At 47.5% G+C, this 22,906-nt stretch overlaps 2 protein-coding genes across 7 annotated transcripts; both read right to left on the bottom strand.

The window, feature by feature from the left end:
• Window positions 1-135: 135 nt before the first annotated feature.
• On the bottom strand, window positions 136-3,100 carry LOC120679055 (glycine-rich protein DOT1-like). 6 transcript variants are annotated; one of them, XR_005676948.1, is made up of 4 exons: window positions 2,553-3,099; window positions 2,138-2,180; window positions 1,376-1,417; window positions 136-512 (listed from the first exon to the last, which is right to left on the bottom strand). XR_005676948.1 is itself a non-coding variant. In XM_039960546.1 (4 exons), exons 1-4 carry the CDS (start codon window positions 2,991-2,993, stop codon window positions 488-490), a joined length of 525 nt encoding a protein of 174 aa, XP_039816480.1. In that variant the 5' UTR covers window positions 2,994-3,100; the 3' UTR covers window positions 136-487. The 6 variants fall into 6 exon arrangements, 2 of the variants coding, with proteins under 2 accessions (XP_039816480.1, XP_039816481.1); XR_005676945.1 differs by having other exon boundaries at window positions 1,376-2,061; window positions 2,553-3,084; XR_005676946.1 differs by having other exon boundaries at window positions 1,376-2,050; window positions 2,553-3,084.
• Window positions 3,101-20,276: 17,176 nt separating this feature from the next.
• On the bottom strand, window positions 20,277-22,400 carry LOC120677403 (tryptophan decarboxylase 1-like). Its single transcript, XM_039958554.1, has one exon. The coding sequence runs from the start codon at window positions 22,237-22,239 to the stop codon at window positions 20,683-20,685; it is 1,557 nt and encodes a 518-aa protein (XP_039814488.1). The 5' UTR covers window positions 22,240-22,400; the 3' UTR covers window positions 20,277-20,682.
• Window positions 22,401-22,906: the final 506 nt, after the last annotated feature.

The following is a 22,906-nucleotide window of genomic DNA, read 5'->3' as shown; positions in this document are numbered from 1 at the left end:
GTCACTAATTTGTGACGCTCATTTTTTGTCATAATCAATACCAAAAAACATCACAAAACTATGTGCCTGGATGACTGTACATATGCCATGTGGCATCTCCATTATGACGATTTGATTCATCATAAAATATTAAAATTATCAATTTCAATCTATTTTTTCAATCTTATTATTTGTTTTGGACTGAGATCAATTCAAAACAACATATTCATTCAAAACACTGGCCGCTTCACATAATATTTATTAGAACCCGATACCACTTGTCCAAAAACTATCAGATCCCTATGCATATCATAACCAACATCACTTGTCAAGTCACTATAAATAGCCCAAAAGCAAAAAGATAGCAGACAAGACATCCCTATGACCTCACAGCCAAAAAGTCTCTCCTCTAGCTTCAATCTGTCCCCTATGATTCTCCCTTGCTGCTTCAGATTCCTGGAACTTCAGCTTCAAATCTTCTAGCTCACTTTGCTGGTCATCCATTTTCTCACTTTGCTGCTGAACCCTGCTCACTGGTAAGAAAGGCAACAATTATAAGTACCATAACACAACCATTAACCAAATATGAGACATACATATTCAGCAAACAGGACTAGGATTTAAGTATATGTGCAATCATTTAAGAACTGCACAGGAGTGTAGAACAGCTAAGGATGCCTACCCACCATAAAGTAATTCAGCAAACAGGACTAGGACTTAAGTACAAAGAAAAGCATCAGCTAAGGCAAAAATTGTATTTACCACGGGCAGAGCACATTACGAGTACCTTTGGGTCCAAATGTTGAAATAGCATACGCATAAGACTCATTTAAGTTAACTACTCAAATCGGAATGAGCAGATCAGATTGCAGTTCAAAATACTACAAATTATTGTACCTATCTAGGCAATTCCTTCTCTACTCTCTTTTAACTACTCAGCTCACACTTGTATGTATGTATTTTATTGCCCTGAAGATTTCTAAACATTTTTTAAGCAGGTCTAGACAGACACATTGCAAGGAGGCCTTATCAGTATTAGTAAAAGGAAAGAACTGGTTTATCAATGTAGCAAAAGCATAGATTTCAGAACTATTACTGATTAGTGTACCAAATATCTTGATCAGAGCAAAGATTCCTAGTTATGCTGCAATTGCTAGAATCATGAACTCCTTGAGTGGTAATCATATCAACAAAAAAAAACACTAAACAAATGGATGTGCACTTGTGCAGTAAAGTAACCAATCTAATCCAAAGGGACTCAGCTACTAATTTAAAGGAAGTTGGCTACTAATCCAAAAGGGGATCATATATATAGGGAAACACTAAGCCAAAGGACAATGGTGGTAATCATATCAACAGGTTTCAACTACTAATCCAAACGGGGTTGGCTGCTCACCTCAGATCCTGTCTCCCTGAAATTATAACCGAATTCAACAACCTGAGCCAAAAATGAACATCATAATAATTTTCATTTGGAATGCACAAACTCGTGGCTGTCGATATGCAACCAACAGAAGTTTAAAAAACTATTATTTAAGGAGGCAAACACGGTACAGAGTCTCCCTGATTCAAAATATTGTTATTACCTAAACTGAAGTTATTCATATGGCTAAAATATGAACCACTCGATAGCATAAATCCTCTAGTACAAACACCAGCTGGCCATCAAACATAAACTAGCATAAAGCTTACAACATCATCTCATCTAGTGATATTTTCATTAAATAATCCAATTACCATTTAAACATTCAGATGCCAAGAATCAGCCCGGCACAACTGTTATTTGTGGCATAGGCCAAACTCTGAAATTTAATCTTTGCTTTGGATAATAAGCTAAGGGAAAAGTTGTGTGGTTACTTCACAAAAGGCAACAGACAATAACCTGATGTAAAAATGAATTAACATAAAATTTTTCTATTGTACAGCGCTCAGGATGATGAAATACAGTAGTTAAATCAGATGATTGGAATCAAGATGGGTCAGTACTTATCTGAATTCATATTGGAAGCTTGTCTTCAGTTCCATTACGTGACTGAAACTTTTTGTCCATGGATGCTAGATATGAGATTCTCTAATTGTTTGCTAAACATTGAGTCACAAAATAGTACTTGCAAATTGAGTAACATTATTATGAGCACTTGCTGTGCAAATAACTTACAAACAAGGGCAATATACTCGTCGTTCCAATCCATTGAGTCACTCTGGCCAATAATGTTATGGAACGGATTTGCAAAACAAGCAAAGCATAAATATTAATCACCCTAATCAATGGCATGACAAAATACATGGATTTCAGAAGCTTTGGAGAAACAGAATGACTTGCTAAACACTTCTGAATGATATCATATGACCTGAATTACTTGTTAGTTGCATTCACTGACAGATAAAATATGTCAAGGTTTCTCATGTTCACATTCCAGAGAGAGAGAAAAAAAACAATGATAATCTACGAAAACTACACTACACTGAAAGCTAGATTTCACAATGTCTAAGATTTCACAATGTCTAAGAATTCACAAGCTAGATTTCACAATGTCAAAGCAGTGTATCAATTCTGTATAGTGGAAGAGTACCTCATTCATTTTCTTTTTGGTTTGATTGGTCGTTGCAGGACGCGATGCGCGGAACGGATGGTTTGGGTCGCCGGCGGCGGCGTGCTGGGCATCGTCCCCATGGCCGGAAGGCTGGCCAGCGCGGCTGCTACCCAACGGAGGGCCGTCGCCTTGAACGTCACCAGGGACAGGGCGTCCCCTACCCAGCGGCTGCCCATCCCCTTGGCCAGGGCCGCCTCCCTGGGCTCGCCCGCGTCCGGTGCCATGGCTGCCCCTGCCTCTGGTAGATCCACGGCCGCCGTCGCCCAAACCGAGGGTGGACCCACGGGCGCCGCCTCCATGGCCGCCATGGCCGGCCGCGGGAAGGGAGGAAACGAACTGGAGCTGCGCGGCGTGGGCTTCGGCGACGAGGTCGGGCAAATCGTCGGCGGCGCTTGGCGGAGGACCATCTCGCCCGGCCATCTGGCCGGCCGCAGCGCGCGCTAGCAGCAGGCGCAGCGCAGGATGCAGGCGGCGCGCTAGGGTTGGGGGGGCGGGGTCTGGGGAGGGGAGCGACGGTCAGCCCGTTTTTTTGACCAAGTGAATCTGTTTTTTCTCTGTAATGGATAGTATGGTAGGTAACTTTTGCGAACTCCACCATCTCCTACCATCTCCTGTTGAGGAGCTCTCAAAAAAAGAGTGGAGTGGAGCCAATATCCGATGGAGTAGAGTAGAGCTAGTTGGGATGTTTGAACATTTTTTCATGGAGTGGAGGTGAGCTCTCCCAAACAAGCCATTAGTTACAAATTCCATCAAATTGAAAGACTTTTTTTTGTAAAATTGCCAGAGTTTGCAGGGATCGACACCTGCCCTATCTTTTAATCAAGCTTATTTGCTAGGTCTTTGCCTTATTGGTATATTTATCCGTATTCTACTATTGAATAAATTTATGTACAAATATCCACTGGTAAAATTTAATAACATACATTTATCTATGAGTTATCAAACATGTTGGTACCTAGTTGAAAAGCTAAACACCTGAGTCACGTGTCAGACCCGGGGCAGCGGGACTGCTTATAGGCATAGAATGTTCTAGAGTAAATGATAGCTCATGGATATACCTTACCTCTCTTGTAACTACTCGAATAGGCGTAGGACTAGCTGCAGTACAAAGAAAACTACCCGATCGTGCTGTAGTAGGACTCCAACTATACTCAGCTATGACTTTCCATATAAACATGTCCCCCCAGATATATAAGGGCGGGCAGGTACCACCTCAAAACACATCAACACCTACGGCAATATAAATCACCACACAGAATGTAGGGTATTACGCAACTCGCGGCCCGAATCTGTCTAAATTTTTGTGTTCCTTGCACCATCGAGTTCCAGAGCCGTCGATCCATACCTACAAACCCTACTGCTAAGGACATCCCTGAGCAGGTTTGGCGGTAAACATTGACAGCTGGCGCGCCAGGTAGGGGAGTCGGCGAGTTCATCGGCGAGTTTGATGGCCACCTTCGCTTTCAGCACCATGGCGCTCCTCAAGACGCCACCTTCGTCTTCGGCTCGTGGGTCTGCATCGCCAACGGTTCGGGCGGCTTCGACAGCCACCTAACCAACTCACCCGCACTGAAGATCATCAGGTCAGAAGACTCCAACAAACTCGCCGGATCTGATGATCACGGCAACAAGTTGCTTCCCGACCTCGCCAAGGAGATCGAGGCAAAACTCGAAGATAACTCGAGTTCTACTCGGACTCAAACTAACCCCAAACCGAAACCTACTCGGGTTGGGACTCTTCTTGCTCAACCCATCTTCGGTTTGCGCAATTTATCATCTACTTACAAACAGATGATCAGATCCATCTATGAAAATAGCTTGGATCATCTACTCCACATCGAAAACCACTCCGTCACTGCTAGCCGGGAGGCACCCGTTTTCGACGTATACCTAGATCTAGTCGAGTCACCTCAAGATAGCTTGGATTTCATCACCAATGCGCTGGCAAAGATACAACTCAAATCTTGCCAAATCCATACTCTCGCGGAACTACTTGACGACCTTCAGGAAGTTGCTAGCATTGATGACCTTCCGTTCCAACACGGTACTCCCCTCGCAACCGAGAAGGAAACTGGGTCCGGAGACACCGTCCTAACTGATTATGACTCAGACCTGGAAAGCTTCTCTCCTGAACGTTTGGTTTCAGTGATCATCCAACAACCTGAAGCTAGTCAGCATGATCCAAACGAAGTCTTGGATCAGATTTCAGCAGACAATCTGACCCAAGACGCTTCACAAGATGAAGATGAAGCTACTTGCACAGCCCGTAGGGCAAGAAATCGACGTAAAGAGGAGTGCAGGGTTCATGCGGCCGAACGTGCTCGTCTTCCTCTACGCAACCTCAACAATGAATTCAACAACGTCGCGGACCCTGTCTTCAGAACGCCAATCGCCGCGATGACAGAAGCAACCCTGCGACTCATGTAGATGCCTCAAAACCCGGAGATGGAGCGTGTCATACACCTTGCCAAGAACGTGGTCGAACAACTCGAGAGACAAAACCCGTTGTCCTCACAGGCACACGGTCGAGGGCCACCGCAGCAGTCATACCTCAAGCAAGTCGCACTCCTGGAGGCCATCATCGCCAACAACAGTTGGAGCAGCAAAATCAAAGAAACCAGGAGGATCAGGAAGTTGCAAGTAACCATCGACCCAGGGGTGGCCAACCACCGGCAAACCAAGCTCCTGGGCCTCAGCCAAATCGCAACAACAACAACCGTGGGCACAACAGGGACGAAGTAGCCGATTCCATAGTGGACGCACGGGACATTATCAACGCAAGACACAGATCGCAGCTTGCAGACAACTCCGACCGCTCCAAGCCCTTGGCAGAGTCTTTGACAACGCCGAGTACCCAAAGGATTTCAAGCCCACAAATATTCAAAAGTACGATGGTAAGCAAGACCCTGCCCAATGGTTACGTTTATACTCGACCGCTGTTAGTGTTGCAGGGGGGAGACACCAACACCAAGGTCCTCTACTTCCCGATGGCCCTGGAACCCGCACCCCTCATGTGGCTCGAAAGCTTGGCGCGCGAGTCCATACACTCGTGGGATGACCTCAAGAAGGCCTTCATCGACAACTTCCAGGGGTCGCTACATCGAGTAGCTTTTCGACACGCCCTATCCCTGTGCAAGCAGGAGCAAGGCGAGACGATCAGATCCTACGTCAAGCGCTTCTTCGACACAAGAGCCACCATCCGTAACATCGCCGATGATGACATCATCGATTACTTCCAGAGCGGCATCACCGTCCAGTCTCTATACCGTGACTTTGGGCATAATCGCCCCAAAACGGTAGTGGAGCTACGAGACATGATGCAACGCTGGGCGGACGAAGAAGAGCAAGAATGCAGTCGCTTCCCACGCCGTAACAACGACAACAACGGGAAGCGCCACAACGACCGTGGAGGGCCTAGAAACCAGCGGGATCCTGCGCGTAAACGCAAGCCTGATGACACTGTCGGCACTATGGATCGCACCCCGCGTGGTAAAAAGGGCGACAAGCCGCAGGACCAGTTCGACAAGATTCTTCAAAACAAGAGATGTCCAATCCACCCCAAGAGCAACCACTCGATGTGGGAGTGCACGATCCTGCGCAAATCCTTCCAATCGGCACCTGCAGTCGCTCCTAAGAAAGAACAAGACAAAGATGACGAAGACGATAATAAAGACCATGATGGTTTCCAACAGTAACAAAACGTCGTTAACGTCATATTCGGAGGAGATCCCAGCTTCTCCAAGCGAGCCTAGAAGCTCCTGCTCAGAGAGATCCTTTCAGTCGAACCAGCAATTCAGAGGCCACTGAAATACAGCGAGGTCCCCATTACCTTCTCCAGGGAAGATCAATGGTCCAGCTTCTCTGAACCTGGAAAGTTCCCACTGGTGCTCGACCCAGTCGTCCAAGGCTCCAAGCTTACTCGAGTGCTCATCGACGGCGGAAGTGGGCTCAACTTGATCTTTGTAAGCACATTGACAAAAATGGGCCTCAACTACATGAGTTTGCTCACTCCAAGCAAGGCCCCATTCTACGGCATTGTCCTCGGGAACTCCTCTACACCGATTGGCTCGGTTACTCTCCCAGTCACATTTGGTACAAAACAGAACTTTCGGACAGAGTACATCAAATTCGAAGTAGCCGACTTCGAATCTTCCTACCATGCTATCTTGGGAAGACCAGCACTAGCTAAGTTCATGGCAGTACCATATTACGTCTACCTGCTCCTCAAGATGCCAGGCAACACAAGAGTACTTTCATTACATGGAGACCTCCTCAAGTCCTTCGAGTGCGACAAGGAAGCAATAGATCATGCTGCCACAATCCGGGTCCCTAGTTCTGTCAGCGAGATACTTACTGCTGCCAAGGAACTCTCCCTCAAGGAGTCAATGCCTTCTAAGAAACTAAGCCAGCCATCGGTTAAACCTACTGGTGACGTGGGCACCAAGACGATCCAGCTACAAGAGGGTGACGACTCCAAAACCGCCATCATTGGAGCAGGACTGGGCGACAAATAGGAACTCGAGCTTGTCAACTTCCTTAGGGCCAACCGAGACGTATTCATGTAAAAACCAGTGGATATGCCAGGGGTGCCCAAGGAGTTGATCGAGCATGCCTTGAAGGTCGATCCTAAAGCTACACCAAAAAAGAAACGGTTGCGGCGTTTTTCACCGGACAAGCGAGAAGCCATCAAGAAAGAGCTGGCAAAACTACTCGCAGCAGGGTTTATCAAGGAAGTCTACCATCCTGAATGGTTGGCTAACCCTGTGCTCGTCCAGAAGAAAAACAACAACGAGTGGAGGATGTGCGTCGACTACACCGATCTAAACAAGCATTGCCCAAAGAATCCTTTCGGGCTACCACGTATCGATCAAGTAATCGACTCTGCAGCAGGATGTGTCCTACTATCCTTCCTCGACTGCTACTCAGGGTATCATCAGATTGCCCTGAAAGAAAAAGACCAAATCAAGACGGCCTTCATCACCCCTTACGGGGCATACGCCTACAAGACCATGTCCTTCGGGTTGAAGAACGCTAGCGCTACCTACCAGCGTGCGATATAGTTGTGCTTCGCTGACCAGCTACATCGCAATGTTGAAGCCTATGTTGATGACGTCGTTGTCAAAACCAAGACCCAGGATCAATTCATTACTAACTTGGAAGAGACCTTCAACAGCCTCCAAAAATTTCACTGGAAACTCAACCCAACCAAGTGCGTCTTTGGCGTACCCTCTGGTAAACTACTCGGATTCATCGTCAGCAACCAAGGAATCAAGGCCAACCCAGAGAAAATAAACGCCATCATGGTTATGGATGCCCCAGCCACTATCAAGGACGTCCAAAAGCTTACAGGCTGCTTGGATGCTCTGAATCGATTCTTGTCTAGGCTTGGCGAATGGGGCTTACCCTTCTTCAAGCTCCTAAAGCGACATGATAAATTCGAATGGACTACAGAAGCCACGGAAGCACTCGAGAACCTCAAGCATCATCTCTAGTCACCGCCGATTCTAACAGGCCCACTACCTAGTGAGGAACTGCTCCTCTACATTGCGGCGACTACTCATGTAGTCAGCACAGTGATAGTAGTCGAACGCTCAGAGGAAGGCCACGCTTACGGCGTTCAAAGACCAGTCTACTTCTTCAGTGAAGTACTCTCTGAATCAAAGGTTAGATATCCATCAATTCAGAAACTTATGTACGGAATTCTAATCACCTCTAGAAAGCTTTGACATTACTTCGACGAGTACAAGATCTCAGTAATAACTGACTTCTCATTGGGGGATATACTCCACAATCGGGATGCCACTGGACGAATCTCAAAGTGGGCAGTTGAACTGAGAGCCTTGGAAATCAACTTCAAGCCAAGAACAGCAATCAAGTCACAGGCACTAGTCGACTTCTTAGCTGAATGGTAGGAAAATCAAATTCTAGCACCTCATAATGTTCCAGAGCATTGGGTAATGTACTTTGATGGCTCACTCAAGCTCGACGGAGGCGGTGCGGGAGTTTTGTTCACCTCCCCCAAGGGAGAGCAATTGAAGTATGTGTTCCAAATCTTGTTCAAGGTCTCCAACAATAAAGCTGAATACGAGGCACTGCTACACGGCCTTCGACTAGCAATTTCTCTCGGCATCAAGCGACTACTTGTTTACGGCGATTCTCTACTCGTCGTCCAGCAAGTCAATAAAGAATAGGACATCAACAAGGATACAATGGACGCATACGTTGAAGAAATCAGAAAGCTCGAAAACAAGTTCTCAGGGCTGGAAATCCACCACGTAGACCGTGACAACAACGTGGGAGCTGACATCCTCTCCAAGCTTGGATCTACTCGAGCAGCCGTTCCACCAGGAGTTTTCGTCCATGAACTTCATCACCCATCAGTCAAGGTACAAAACCAACAAGCCACTGACACGGAGGCCTCGGCCACAGTCAGAGAAGTACTGATGATTGAAGAAGATTGGCGGACTCAGTTTATCGACTTCATCAAGGAGTTCAAACTTCCACCACATATTGATCCTAAAAGCGCTGAAGCTGCCCGCATCATCAGGCGTAGCAAGGGTTTCGTCCTAGTCGGCGACAACCTATACAAGCGCTCTACTTCTGGCATTCTCATGAAGTGCATTACCCTTGAAGAAGGCAAAGACATCCTCAGAGAGATACACGAAGGAGTTTGTGGCAACCACGCCGCATCAACGACACTAGTCGGCAAGGCCTATAGGTCAGGATTTTTCTGGCCAACAGCCATGTCAGATGCAGAAGACCTTATCAGACGATGCCCTGGCTGCCAATTCTTCAGCAAAAAGACTCATGTCTTAGCACACAATTTGATAACAATCCCTCCATCATGGTTGTTTGCCTGTTGGAGTCTGGACATGATTGGACCATTAACCGTAGCTCCAGGAGGATTCAATCATGTGTGGTAGCAGTCGACAAGTTCACCAAGTGGATCGAGTACAAGCCCATTGTCAAGATCTCATCTGATAGAGCAGTGGATTTCATCTCTGACATTATCCACCAATTTGGCTTTCCTCACACCATTATTACGTATCTTGGCTCTAATTTCACATCACAATCTTTTTGAGATTTCTGTGACAACTCCTGTATCGAGATCAAATATGCTTTAGTAGCTCATCCTCGGGCAAACGGTCAAGTAGAGTGCATCAATAGTTTAGTACTCGACAGCTTGAAGAAAAGACTCTACAACGCCAACACTAAGAAAGGTGGCAAGTGGATTCAAGAATTACCCCATGTGGTCTAGGGGCTGCGAACGCAGCCTAGCAAAGCAACTGGACAATCTCCTTTTTTCCTCACTTACGGGTCAGAGGCTATACTACCTGCAGATATCATGTGGAGATCTCCAAGAGTAGAAGTCTGTCAAGAAGAAGAAGCAGATGAAGCTCGACAACTTGAGTTAGATTCAATCGAAGAGGCCAGAGTCAATGCTTTAACTCAATCGGCTAGATATCTTCAAGGAGTCAGGCGCTATCATGATCGCAATGTTCAGCAAAGATCTTTCAATGTTGGAGATCTAGTACTACGAAGGATCCAAGATGAGACGGGACTGCACAAGTTAAATTCCAGATGGAAAGGTCCTTTCATCGTAACCAAGGTTACAAGACCAGGATCATACAGAATCACAGATGCAGATGGCAATGAGGTACCGAATTCCTTGAATATTGAGCACTTGCGCAAGTTCTATCCTTGATCCAAGCAACATGGTGATATCAGTTGATTTCTTTAATAAGCAAGGATTTTTTACTAGCTCCTTGACTACATTAAAGGCAGTTTTTCAATCTGACAGCATCACCTGTTCAGGATAGCTTACGCGGTTTTCCATCAGGATAACTACACAAGCCACTTCCTTGTCCTTAATATAAGGGCACAACCTACTCGCCTAGCTCGAGAAGGTGTATGGATACCTGCACTAGTTGTCCATCTTGGGTAACTCGATGGAGTTCATCCTAATAGGTCAACTACAAGGAACTCCAGCCTTGCCTTAAAGTCAAAACTACTCGCTCGCTCGAGTATGTTATGGATACTACTATATTTTGTCCATCTTGGGTAACCCGACGGGGTTCATCCTAACAGGTCAATCTTAGTAGTTACTCCAGTCTACAAGATAGGCACCCTATTCACAAGCTCGAATAGGTATTGGATATCTTTAAGATGGTTTCATCTTGGATAACTCGACGGAGTTCATCCTAACAGATCTATCTTAAAATTTACTCTAGTCCCTGGTCAGGACACCCTATTCGCTCGCTCGAGTAGTTTATGGATATCTTTACAGCTTTTTCCACTTGGGTAGTCCGACGGGACTCACCCTAACTGATCAACTTTAAAGATTACTCCATATGAGCATTCTACTTGATTGATCGAGTAGTTTGCACTTATCCTACGGTATCAGATCATGCTTCTGAAGACTCACCAATAGGATACAAGCTACGAACAACAACAAAATTCCACTGAAGATTACAAGAGTTGTTACAAGCAGTTTACTCTGCTAAGTTCTTCAGAATTTCCTCAGCAATAACCTCTGATTCTCTACAATAGTCCCGGAATTTTTCATCAGAACAATTGGGAGCTATTCCTTTAGCTATGGGAGCTAAGTTGAACTGAGGCAAGTAAGACTTGACAACTCCTATCATGTGGGTCAGACAATTCTTGGAGGTCGCCGTCATGACATCAAAGATCTTCTTGGGAGCCTCTTCTAAGCGCTCTACCAAGGACTTGCTGTTCATCGACCCCTCTACAGAATCAACCATATCCGCAAGGACACGAGCTGCTGCTACTAGTCGACTATGATCATCTGGAGAACCTGACGGAAGGATATTTCAGTAATTATTATTGACAAAGCAATATCAAGACAAAAGATCGAATACTCCCAAGCTCGAGCAATCTGTAACTGCTCTTGAAGCTTTGTATTCTTTTCTTGGAGCTTTGATCTTTCTTCTTCAAGGCTCTTAATCTGCCGCTTCATATCGCAAAGTTCTAGATGATGTTGTCAGTTTGCTTCATACAGCTTGTTCCGAGTAGCAAGAGATTCATCCAGTCATTTGACAATCATGGCATTCTGTTGCTCCATGGTTTTTCGATTATCCACAGTCTTATACAAAGCTTGAGACTTCAGGAAAGACCGATTGGCAACGTCCTGTAACCTATAAGGCAAGACTAGTCAGACATCGCCAACTACTCGAAGGAGACAAATAGCAGCAGCAGACTCACCTTGGTATATTTGAAGCTCTATTGCATATAGTCAGCAAGCTTCTTCATGTTGTCTATGGACAACAAGGGATCATCAAACAGTTCCTTTCCCAACTCATGCTGAGTTGACTGTGGCATAGATTGAAAAGGCACCAGTCGAACAATAGGACATCTCGATCCTTAAGCTCCACTATTGCCGGTTCCATCAGCATTGGAAGCACCCTCAGCAGCTGCAGGAGTATGTTCGGTCGCTTGAGGATTTGGCTCAGTTGATATCCTAGCCGTGTCTGCATTTGGCAAACTGGCGGATGAGTTCTCAATCAACCCAATTACTAGTGACTCGGGGGCTGATCGACTAGTTCCTTCTGAATTGTTTTGCACCCAGTTACGAAAGTCTTGGATTTGATCTTTCTCATGAGCTGGTAGATATTGGATCCTAAGCCAAGCAAGAGTTGAAATAAGAAAGCTGAGGCAAATAGGATGAAATCAAAAGAATATCGGATTCTTACTGGCCAGCATCAATGCGAGGAATCTTTCTCTACAATAGAGATCCAGGAGTTGTTTTCCATTTCTTGCTGCCATCAGAAGCAGCATCTGCTGAAGTTGGAGACATACAATACCAAGACTTATAATTCTTCTGCAAAAGAAGCAAAGAATTTGTCAGAAGATCAAAGATTTTAGTTACAAGTACTCGACACTGTTTCTCAAAACACATACCCATGCATTCTCGGGAGGATTTTGTGCCCAGAAAAGTGTTGGAAGCTTCAAAGACTTGTCGAAGTTGTCGGGTACTTTGCAGCATCTTTTGACTATTTCAGACTGAGCCATTGGTTCTGGAGACATCCTGGTAGGATCTTGTGTGCTTTCATATCTGAAGGCAGGATGTTTTCGAAGCTGGAGAGGCTAGACCCGACGGCTTACAAAGGAAAAGACTATGTGATCACTAGTAACTCCTTTATTTTTCATATGAGCAATGGCTCTCAGGATGCAGTCAACTTGCTGGCCATCAGGTCCATTACTCGACTAGCTTTCTTGGACTTGGGGGGCACTAGGAATTCTTTCAGGAAGTGGAGATTCAAAGTTCCCGACATGAAACTAGAATTTTTTCCACTCGACTCCTTTACCCACTGAATCATAAGCCAAGTACTTGTCTCGGGTCTCAGGACGGAGTACTAATTCACAACCCCCGACAACGGGGGGTTTGACAGAATTTGGAACGGGAACAAGAGTGAAAAATGTTGAAAAAGGTGAAAGTGGGGAAGAATACCAAGAAATGCTTCGTAGAAATGAGTGAAAATGGAAAGATGCAAAATGAATTGAGGAGTCAAATGATGTAGTTGGATTCCCCAAAACTACAGAAGAGCATAGAAAAATTCCGATACGGGAAGTGCAAGACCACGTTTCACGAAATCACGGAATACAACAGTCTCAAGGGTACCTTCCATGGGGTAATCTTCACCTTCTTCTGCACGCCATTGGATCACACCCTGAGATTGGAGGAGACCCAAATTCTCCAATTCTTGCACTGCTGCTTTAGATATTTTGCTTTTGCGCCAACCTGTTGACATATTGGCGACCGCTTCCTTTTCAACCTTGGATTTGTCCTTCTTGGGAGCCATCTCAAAGTCACGAGTTTAGGCTCAGGGGCTACGAGAGGGGCTGTGGATCTCACTAAGAGAGGAAAAGTGTGAAATCTGAGTTTGACGGCGGCTAGGAGTTCAAGGGGTAAAACCCTCACAAGATTCCAGATGGATTTATATGGTCTCTGGTGGCAATTTCGTAAATATTTGGGAAATCAACGGATTCTTTCCTTTTTAGGGAAGTCTTCATTGCTTCTTTTGTCACGAGTTTGCTTTGATTCTTAAATCTAAATATGGAGATTTAAATTCAAGACTCGGGGGCTGCGGGATATGTGTATCAGAGATTTATTTTTCAATTTTTTTAGAAAATAAAGAAGAAAAAAGACTGAAGTGACCCCCAGCCTGATTCTGCGATTCAACCTAAGGCTTGGGGGCTACTCCATATGGAGCGCGAGTACTTCGCGCACCATATATGATCAAGATTTAGGGGCTTGAGCACCTCACAGTCTCGAGGTAACCAGAAGTACTTGGAGGACTACTCGACGTTTCTGAAGGAAGACCCAGAGGATGTTCTGGCTACTTGAAGTACTCGAGGACGACCAGCCAAGTATTCGATGTTTGCAGGACTCGGCTACGAAGAGCTCGGGGGCTTGTTAGACCCTTGGCAGCGGGACTACTTATAGGCATAGATTGTTCTAGAGTAAGGGATAGCTCATGGATATACCTTAACTCTCTTGTAACTACCCGAATAGACGTAGGACTAGCTGCAGTACAAAGGAAACTACCCGATCGTGCTGTAGTAGGACTCCAACTGTACTCAGCTAGGACTTTCCATGTAAACCTGTCCCCCCGGATATATAAGGGCGGACAGGTACTCTCTCAAAACACATCAACACCTAAGGCAATACAAACCACCACACAGGACGTAGGGTATTACGCAACTCGCGGCCCGAACCTGTCTAAATCTTTGTGTTCCTTGCACCATCGAGTTTCAGAGCCGTCGATCCATACCTACAAACCCTACTGCTAAGGACATCCCTGAGCAGGCTTGGCGGTAAACACCGACAACACGTGAAAAAGAAAAAATAGGGTTTGGATGAAATGAAGAAAAGGAAAAATAAAAGAAAATTTATGATTGTGGAATCCATATTGATAAGTGGCGAATCAACATTATGATGAATTTGTGATATTTTCTAGTTGACCTCTTATGAAAAATTAAAATTCATCACCATATATAATTTATGACATTTTCTACTTGATTGTAGCGATGAACAAATTATTTTCGTCACTAAGTCATATTGTCTCCTATAAAACGTCATAGAATGAAATGAGTAACGACATTTTGACCAATTGTCGTGAGGTATTCGTCACAGAAGGTCATATGTGTTGTAGTGTTTCTTGCTTTGCTAGGGCTTTGTACTTCATCCTTGGGACCCAATATTATTCACTTGAGATATTTGTTGGTCCTATGATTATGTTGTCACCCAATCGCCAAAATCACGAACTATGGCCTAATGGGACCATGTTCCTTATAGTGTTCATGTGTAAAATTTAGCGATCATAGCCTTATTATTTAGCTTCTGGGGAGTCCTCCTGCTGCTATGGAGATATGTACATGTATAGCCATCGCGAATGACTTCATAACAAACTTAGGTGGTCCTATGGAATGGATGAGACTTGATTTATGTTTGGTTCCCTTATGCTTCACAATCCTTATTCAAATTTTTTTATTTGATTAATCTGTGTTAAAATCTTTTATTATTCCTATCTAGTTCTATGTTTTTGAACCAATTCCTCATCCAAAGAGGCTCTTATGCATGTACAAATTAAACATATCCAGAGGTTTAATTTGAACTAATTCATTCCCAACTAACATTGTTTCCACTGTGGCTTAATTAATATATCATCTTTCATTCTATTATTTTTTTATTTACATCAAAATTTATTGAAATCAGGATCTCGGAGGCCATTTTCAATTTTTGTAGTTCATGACACTATCATCTTTGCAAGCCATTTGTTTGTGGGAAAGAAATGCCATTTTAGGTAACCAAGCCCAACGAATTGAATGTAAAGATATAGAACTCGATTTTTAGAGGAAAGGGCCCCCTGCTTTATTCCTCGAAACAAAGCAACACAAGGTTCAAGCATTCTTTAAGTTCAGTTCACGTATTCTAAGCGCGTCCGCTGACCAAACTCGAAGGACTAGAGCACGCAGATACAAAAACGTTAAGTACAACGGTTACAAACTCAGTAATAATGACTCTAGAGACTACTGTCGATGCTCCCAACTCTGACGACTACTGAATTGATGTTGATATAGCATCCACCAAGGTCCCCCAACTTCCACCTGTCAACAACAGAGGTTGAAGGCTTCTGTTCTTCACCTTGTCGATTGCCCATTTGAGTTTTCCTCGCCCTCCATCTTGCACAGATGTTGCCAATTGCACCATCCTGCTCAGCACCACTCGCTCATCCTTACAACTTTTTTTTCCTGAAAAGACAGATCATTTCTTAGCTTCCATAAGGTCCACAATAAAATAGCCCCACAGGTGTTTAGAGTACTATTTTTATTGTTGCTCACCCACCAATGGGCCACAAATTCAAAGTTTGCACCAATCTGTATCTCAAAGATTTCAGAAAGGTGGTTCTATAAGGCACTAGCAACACAACATTCAAAGAACAGGTGATGCACCGTTTCTATCTCCGAACAGAATAGACAAGACTGATCTTCTTGAATCCTCCTCTTGGCTAGGTAAGTTCTAGTATTGTTGGAGAGCAACCATAGAAAGATATGAACTATAGGAGGCACTTGTAAATTTCAAACCACAGGAATATAGATGGGTTGAATACCTCTAAAGCTCACTGTGTTGTACATGGATTGCACAGAAAATTTACTACTATTATCAAAAGACCAAATAATAGCATCACGGTCATCTGTGTAGGTAATGGACTCTACAATAGCAACTAGGTTCATCCATTCTTGCATCAAATTGCATTAACACCCCTCCTGAAGAAGATTTTCAGGTTCACACCATCCCAAATATCACCTATATAAGCATTTTTTATTAGCAATAACATAGAGCCCCCAAAACTGAGTAGCAAGACTACAGTTTCCAAACCACCAGTCTTCCCAAAATATCACAATTTTACCATCCCCAATTTTCCATTTCACACCAACCTGTGCAGCCTTACAAGCCCAGAGTACCCCTTTCTAAAAAGGGGAGGAACCAATATTAGGGCAACAAAAATATTTGGATTATTATTATATTTGTAGTCAATAATTTTCTTCCAGATCACATTATCACTTAAGTGATATCTATTGATCCAGGAGGCCAGCAAACAGAGATTCAGAGTACTAATTTCAGGGATACCCCAACCACCATATTGTTTTTTCTGGGCTAGGCTGTGCCAGTTTGAAAGGTAGTATCTGTGTTTGCCATCAACATCATGCCACAAAATGTTGGCCATTTGAGAATTGATGTTCTCTACAGCCCACATGGGGAACATTATAACTGAAAGGAGGTAAATAGGAATGCTTACCATACATAATTTGAGAAGGGTCAGCTTGCCTACACTAGACAGCAGCTACCTTTTCCACCCTGATATTCTTTTAATCAGATAGTCAACCACAGGTTGAATATCTTCCCTTTTTTGCTTGGTGTAGTGCTGTAGGAAGGATAGAATTGGTATAATTGATGGATTATATTAGCTTGAGGCCTCGGCCGGTATATATAAGAGTACAAGACTTAGGGTGCAAGGCAACCCCACCGGATATGTATGGCAGTCCGGATACAATATCTAAACTACCAAATATACTCTAACATTCCCCCCGCAGTCACAGCGGGAGCACTGCAGACGGTGAGACTGGAGGAGAAGCCGAAGGTAGGAACCGACGGACTGACATCCCCCTGCAGTTGTAGCGTCGGCGCAATGTGGATGCTGCGACTGGAGAGAACCGGGGAGAAACTCATGCGGATGGTAGCCCTTTGTGCCGATGTCGAAGAAGCCAAACTGGCGCAAGTAGCCGTGGTCGAGGAAGTCGTGCGTAGGGTAGCCGTGGTCGATGGTGAACTGTCGAGGTCGCCGATGGTAAGGAGCCGCACAGGAATCCGCGGGCGCACGAGGAAGCGCCATGGTGGAGGCGTAACGGAGACGACGCCGGAGATGAAGACGGCGACGCATCGAGGCAGTCGAAGAGAGAGTCAATGCCGCAGTCGACGCAGACACGCCATCGTGCGACACATCCCCGGATTTGCCAGACTCGTGAATGCATCGGGGGCGATGGCACGCACCGGTGTTGCCAAGACCAGACGTGCGAGGGAGAGTGCACCACCAAGACGCTGTTGTCTGAGGGACCAGCAGAGAAGGCCTCCACAATGGTCGCAGGTGCAGAAGAACGGCGAGGAAGAAGATGCCGATGCAGCCCGCAGTTGCTGGAGTAGACGAAGGGGTAGAAGTGGACGGCGACGATGGCGACGAGGCGGTGCTGGACGAAGCGACGAGGTAACCCCGGATGATCTGGCGCAAGGCCTGATGAACCGGAGGACGCGGCGGCGGAGCTCGAAGAAGGCAATGAAGAACTCGAATAGCTCGGTGAAGACCATGTGCGCGCATGGCGCGCACTGACGTAGTCGTAGACGATGTCGAAGATGCGGTCGAAGTGACCGACATGGACGAAGTCGAGGACGTAATCAGCGGCGGTGAAGATGCAACGACGAGGAACACCACGGACGGTACCGCTGCTGCCCGAAGAGGCGAAGCAGCAACCACCCTCCATACTCGGGGAAGAGGCGCGCAATATGATGACGGACGTCACGGGAGCCAGGTGGATCGGGCACGTCGGCTGATCAGACCGAGTATGTGCGAGGCGAGACGACGATGGGAATTTGGTGGAGGCATCCCGATCGGTGGAGGCGACGATGAGCCGGCGAAGATCGACGTGCGGACGTGGCGACGAGGTGGGCAGCACAGATGGGTGTCCCCTAGGGCACCGTCCATGTCGCTATGCCGCACAGTCAAAGGCGAAGAAGAGGCCGGTGAAGCCGATGCTGATGTCGAAGTAGAGGTGTGCGGTCGACGGGCGGTGGGCGACTCAATCTCGAGCAGTGCTCGAGTAAAAAATAGAGGAATTACTAAAAAAAACAAATCAGCAGCAGCTCGTGTAGCACCTCTGGGTGCGCGTAGCGCAATCCTCTCAATCTCCTCTTTTTCTTTCTCTCCCGTCACGGTCAATGACTGCATCTGAAGCGGAAGAAACAGAGTGAGAGAGAGGGACGGCGGACGACGATGAGGGAGGCGGGCGGCCGGCTCCCTGCGGCGGCGCTGGAGGTCCTGCGCCGGGCGGATCCCCGCCGGGAGGGGCCGCGGAGGGGCGGTTGAAGCCGAGCGGCTCCCTCCCTTGCGGCGGCTGGAGCCCGCGCGGGGAGAGGCGGCTGGAGCCCACGCGGTGAAGGGGCGGCGCCGTCATGCATGCCGCCGGCGACGAAGTCGACGCGCTGTGTCGGGGCCCCTGCTGCCACCACGGGAGCACGGGGTAGGGCACAGACGCCGGAGGAGACTGCGGCTGCCACCACGGCAGCGCAGATCGGGGTCGTCGACGACAACTTTCATGGCGGCGGTGCGCGAGGTACGTCACGATCTGCTGCTGCTAGACGGGAGGACGGCGGCGGATTAACTCGATCCGCCGCGATGGAGGGCGCTGCCCCCGGCGGAGGTCATGGGGGACCTCCCCGGGGGCGCGCTAGGAGGCCGTCGAGGGGGCGCCCTGGATGGGAGCCGTGGGGGACGGCCGGCGGCGCGCAGGAGGCAGGAGGGGCACCGGCCGCTAGGGTTAGGGCAGCGGAAGATAGCCTAGGATCTCAAACCCTAATCTCGTGATACCATGTAGGAAGGATAGAATTGGTATAATTGATGGATTGTATTAGCTTGAGGCCTCGGCCGGTATATATAATAGTACAAGACTTGGGGTGCAAGGCAACCCCACCGGATATGTATGGCAGTCCGGATACAATATCTAAACTACCAAATATACTCTAACAAGTGCAGAGGTACAACAAGGTACTTAATAGGAAAAGAACTTATGTTACAACAGAAGAGCCTAGCTAGGATATTCTGTTCCTCTTCAGAAGTGTTCAGGGTCAGCAGGTCACTTTTATGATAGTTAATTTGCATCCCCTAGAGATGTTCAAAACAAGCAAGCAGGAATTTGCAGTGTCTAGCTTGATGGATATCATTTTTGAGGAATAGGAGGGTATCATACGCCCTCCTGTACATCTGGCAGCATGCCTTCAATTAAATTGTGCCTTGCTGCTTTGATGAGTATTTTTCTGAGAAGGATCTCCTTGTCTAAGTCCTTTGCCAATCATAAATTGGTTACTATTTGTGTCATTCATTCTCACACAGACAGAGCCTTTTTAATCCAGGTTGACCATTTTTCTGAAAACCCTCTGAGAACTTCCTCAAGGAAGCCCCAGTTCACTCTGTCATATGCTTTTTCATATAGTCTAATTTTAAAATGATACCAGGATCATGAATAATTTCATGGGCTGCCACCATACTTTCTAAAATATATCTCCCTTTAATAAAGGCAAATTGGTTTGTGGCCATCAATCTATCACTAATTTTCACTAGTCTATTGTTTAGGGCCTTGCTGAAGATCTTGAAGCTACAGTTGATTAGAGCAATAGGTCTAAATTTTTTAAGATCTAGCTTCAGCTTCCTTAGGAATTAGAGTTAGCATAGCATAGTTAAGCCTAGCTATGTCTAATTCATTCCTCTCAAAGGCTCAACCAAATCTGTAAATTCTGATTCAATCAAACTCCAAAACTTCTGGTAGAAAGTAAAGGGGAAACCATCGGAAACATTATCAACAACCCCTGTGTTCTTCAGAAAACTGGGTCATCAAATCAAACATTATTGGATATGAAGAGAGAGAAAAACTAACTCGGTATATATTTGAAACCCGTACATCATATTCAATTGTTCATACCCTACATCTCCTAGAATACATGAGTCCCGAAAGGCTTTATTCGATATATGCCACCTTTCGACATAATAATATAATAGCAACAACAAAAGTAATTAATCCAACATTTTGTGTTGGCAAGGCCACCAAACAGGCGCGCTGGCGCAGAACAACAACTGCCGTCCTAGGTTTTCTCAAGGAATCATGAATCCATTTTTCCATGTGCAAAAGAGGATGGATCGGATGTACACAACTCTGAGAACAATGCACAAACGGCTTTATTTGACAAAAATCTCGTATCGGGAAAACAGCAATGAATCAAATATCATCACCAATACAAAAGACTTGTATATATATGTTCTACTCAGTATCGACTATCGACCTCTCCCTTGTTGATGATCTCGGCGGTCGTCTTCTTGATGAGCTCCCACGCGCTCCGGACGTGCCTCTCCTCCTGCAGCGACGACCCCACCGCGAACCGCAGCACAAACTTGCCGCCGATCGCCGTGTGCGCCAGGTACGCCTTCCCGGTCCTGTTAAGGCGCTCCATGAGCTCGCGGTTGGCCGCGTCGGCGTCCTCCTCCGTCATGGCGCCCTGGGGCTTGATCCTGAAGCAGACAAGCGCGAAGTTCCTCGGCACCACGACCTCGAACCGGTCGTCGGCGCGCACGGCGTCCTCGAACATCTTGGCCATGGCGACGTCGCTCCGGATGTGCTCCTGGAGCTTGGCGGCGCCGTAGGTGCGCATGACCATCCAGAGCTTGAGGCCCCGGAAGCGGCGGCCGACGCCGACCTGCATGTCCTTGAGGTCGGTGACGGTGCCGGACTCGCTGGCGTCGTTCTTGAGGTACTCCGGGTTCGTCTCCAGCGAGCCGGTGAGCCGGTGCGTGTCGCGCACCCAGAGGCAGGTGCAGTCGAGGCACGTCATGAGCCACTTGTGAGGGCTCATGCTGATGGAGTCGACGCGCTCGACGCCGGCGAGGTGGTGCCGGAACTCCGGACAGATGCACGCGCTGCCGGCGTAGGCGGCGTCGATGTGCACCCACGCACTGAACCGGGCGGCGACGTCGGCAATGGCGCCCACTGGGTCGACGGCGTTGGAGGAGGTAGTGCCGACCGTGGCGCAGATGTAGGTCGGCACGAGGCCGGCGTCGACGTCGGCCTGCATGATCTCGAGCAGCTTCGTCGGATCGAGGGCGTAGTCGGTGTCTGCCCCGGTCGGGATGGACTTGATGTTGGCCGGGTCGAAGCCGGCGAGGCGGCAGGCCTTGAAGAAGGTGGAGTGCGTCTGGTCGGCGGCGTACACGGTGAGCCTGGTGATCCCGGCGACGCCGTCGGAGCCGACGCGGCGCAGGGCGGCGTCGCGCGCCGAGACGAGCGTGACGAGCATGGCCTCGCTGGTGGTGCCGAGGATGACGCCGCCCCCGGTGCCGCGGGCGGCGCCGCCGGTGCTGCGGTTCATGAAGCTCGCCGGCAGGCGCAGGAGCTGCGCGAGCCAGTCGAGCGCGAGCACCTCCATCTCGGTGGCGGCGGGGTTGGCCTGCCAGGTGAAGCCGACGGTGTTCATGGCGGAGGCGATGAGCTCCCCGGCGATGGCGGCTGCGCTGTTGGTGGAGGGGAAGAAGGCGAAGAAGTTGGGGCTGGCCCAGTGCGTCATCCCCGGGACCACGGCCTCGCGGACCTCCTTCATGACGACGTCGAAGGGCGCCGATGAGGTGGGCGGCGCGGGCTGCAGCTGGCGGCGCAGGTACCCCGGCTCGACGGCCGGGAGCACGGGCAGGGACTCCACGGACTTGTAGTAGTCGTAGATGAAGTCGACGGACTTGTGGAGGTAGGAGCGGACGTCGTCGGCGTTGAGCGGCTGGAAGCCGTCGACGGCGAACGCCTCGAAGGCGGCGGGGTTGGCGTCAATGCTGCCCATGGATTGAGAGATCGCAGATGAGATCGACAAGCTTGAGCTCGATCGAGCTGTACGCTGTGAGCAAGAATTGAAGAAGCAGTTAGCTGCTGCTATTGCTAGCTCCAACGGTGAGATCGATCGACTCGGAAGCTGGATGATGGTGTGCGTTGCGGTGTCATGGGGCGGGTGGTTTTTATAGGGGGAACCGGTGATCGAGGAATGGGACGACGACGACGGAGCATGTCTCTGTCTTGTGAAGCGGCGTGGCGAGATGGGCGTTTAACCGGTGAAAAGGGGGTAGGTGGGAGCTGGCCGCCGTGTCCTTGTCCACGCGTATGCACGCGCGGCGGAGGCGTCGCCGTGCCAGTCCCGTGGAAGAAAACAACTCTACGGCCGGCGTGGAACATCGTACGGTAGTTGGGGTGATCCATTCGTATCGTTTAGCCGATGCAAGTCAACGACCAAGCTTCAGTGTGTTTGCTTTCACTTCAGATAAGATGCCATGAAACATGCATATATGGCCATCTATATTATAAAACTAATTAGGAGTATTAAATATAGATTAATTATAAAACTAACTACACGGATGGACGGAAAATCGCGAGATGAATTTATTAAGCCTAATTAATCCATCATTAGATATTGTTTACTATAGCACGGCATTGTCTAACCATTGCATAATTAGGTT

The sequence above is a fragment of the Panicum virgatum genome, chromosome 6N (assembly GCF_016808335.1).
Source record: "Panicum virgatum strain AP13 chromosome 6N, P.virgatum_v5, whole genome shotgun sequence".
NCBI classification, from domain to species: Eukaryota; Viridiplantae; Streptophyta; class Magnoliopsida; order Poales; family Poaceae; genus Panicum; species Panicum virgatum.
This window is presented reverse-complemented; position numbering and strand designations above follow the sequence as displayed.

Excerpts from the sequence above, each read along its gene's own strand:
- LOC120677403 (XM_039958554.1), bottom strand. The coding sequence starts at position 22,239 with ATGGGCAGCATTGACGCCAACCCCGCCGCCTTCGAGGCGTTCGCCGTC.
- LOC120679055 (XM_039960546.1), bottom strand. The coding sequence starts at position 2,993 with ATGGCCGGGCGAGATGGTCCTCCGCCAAGCGCCGCCGACGATTTGCCC. Across the intron at positions 2,181-2,552 it reads CCAAAAAGAAAATGAATGAG|AGTGACTCAATGGATTGGAA; the intron begins GTACTCTTCCAC and ends ATTATTGGCCAG.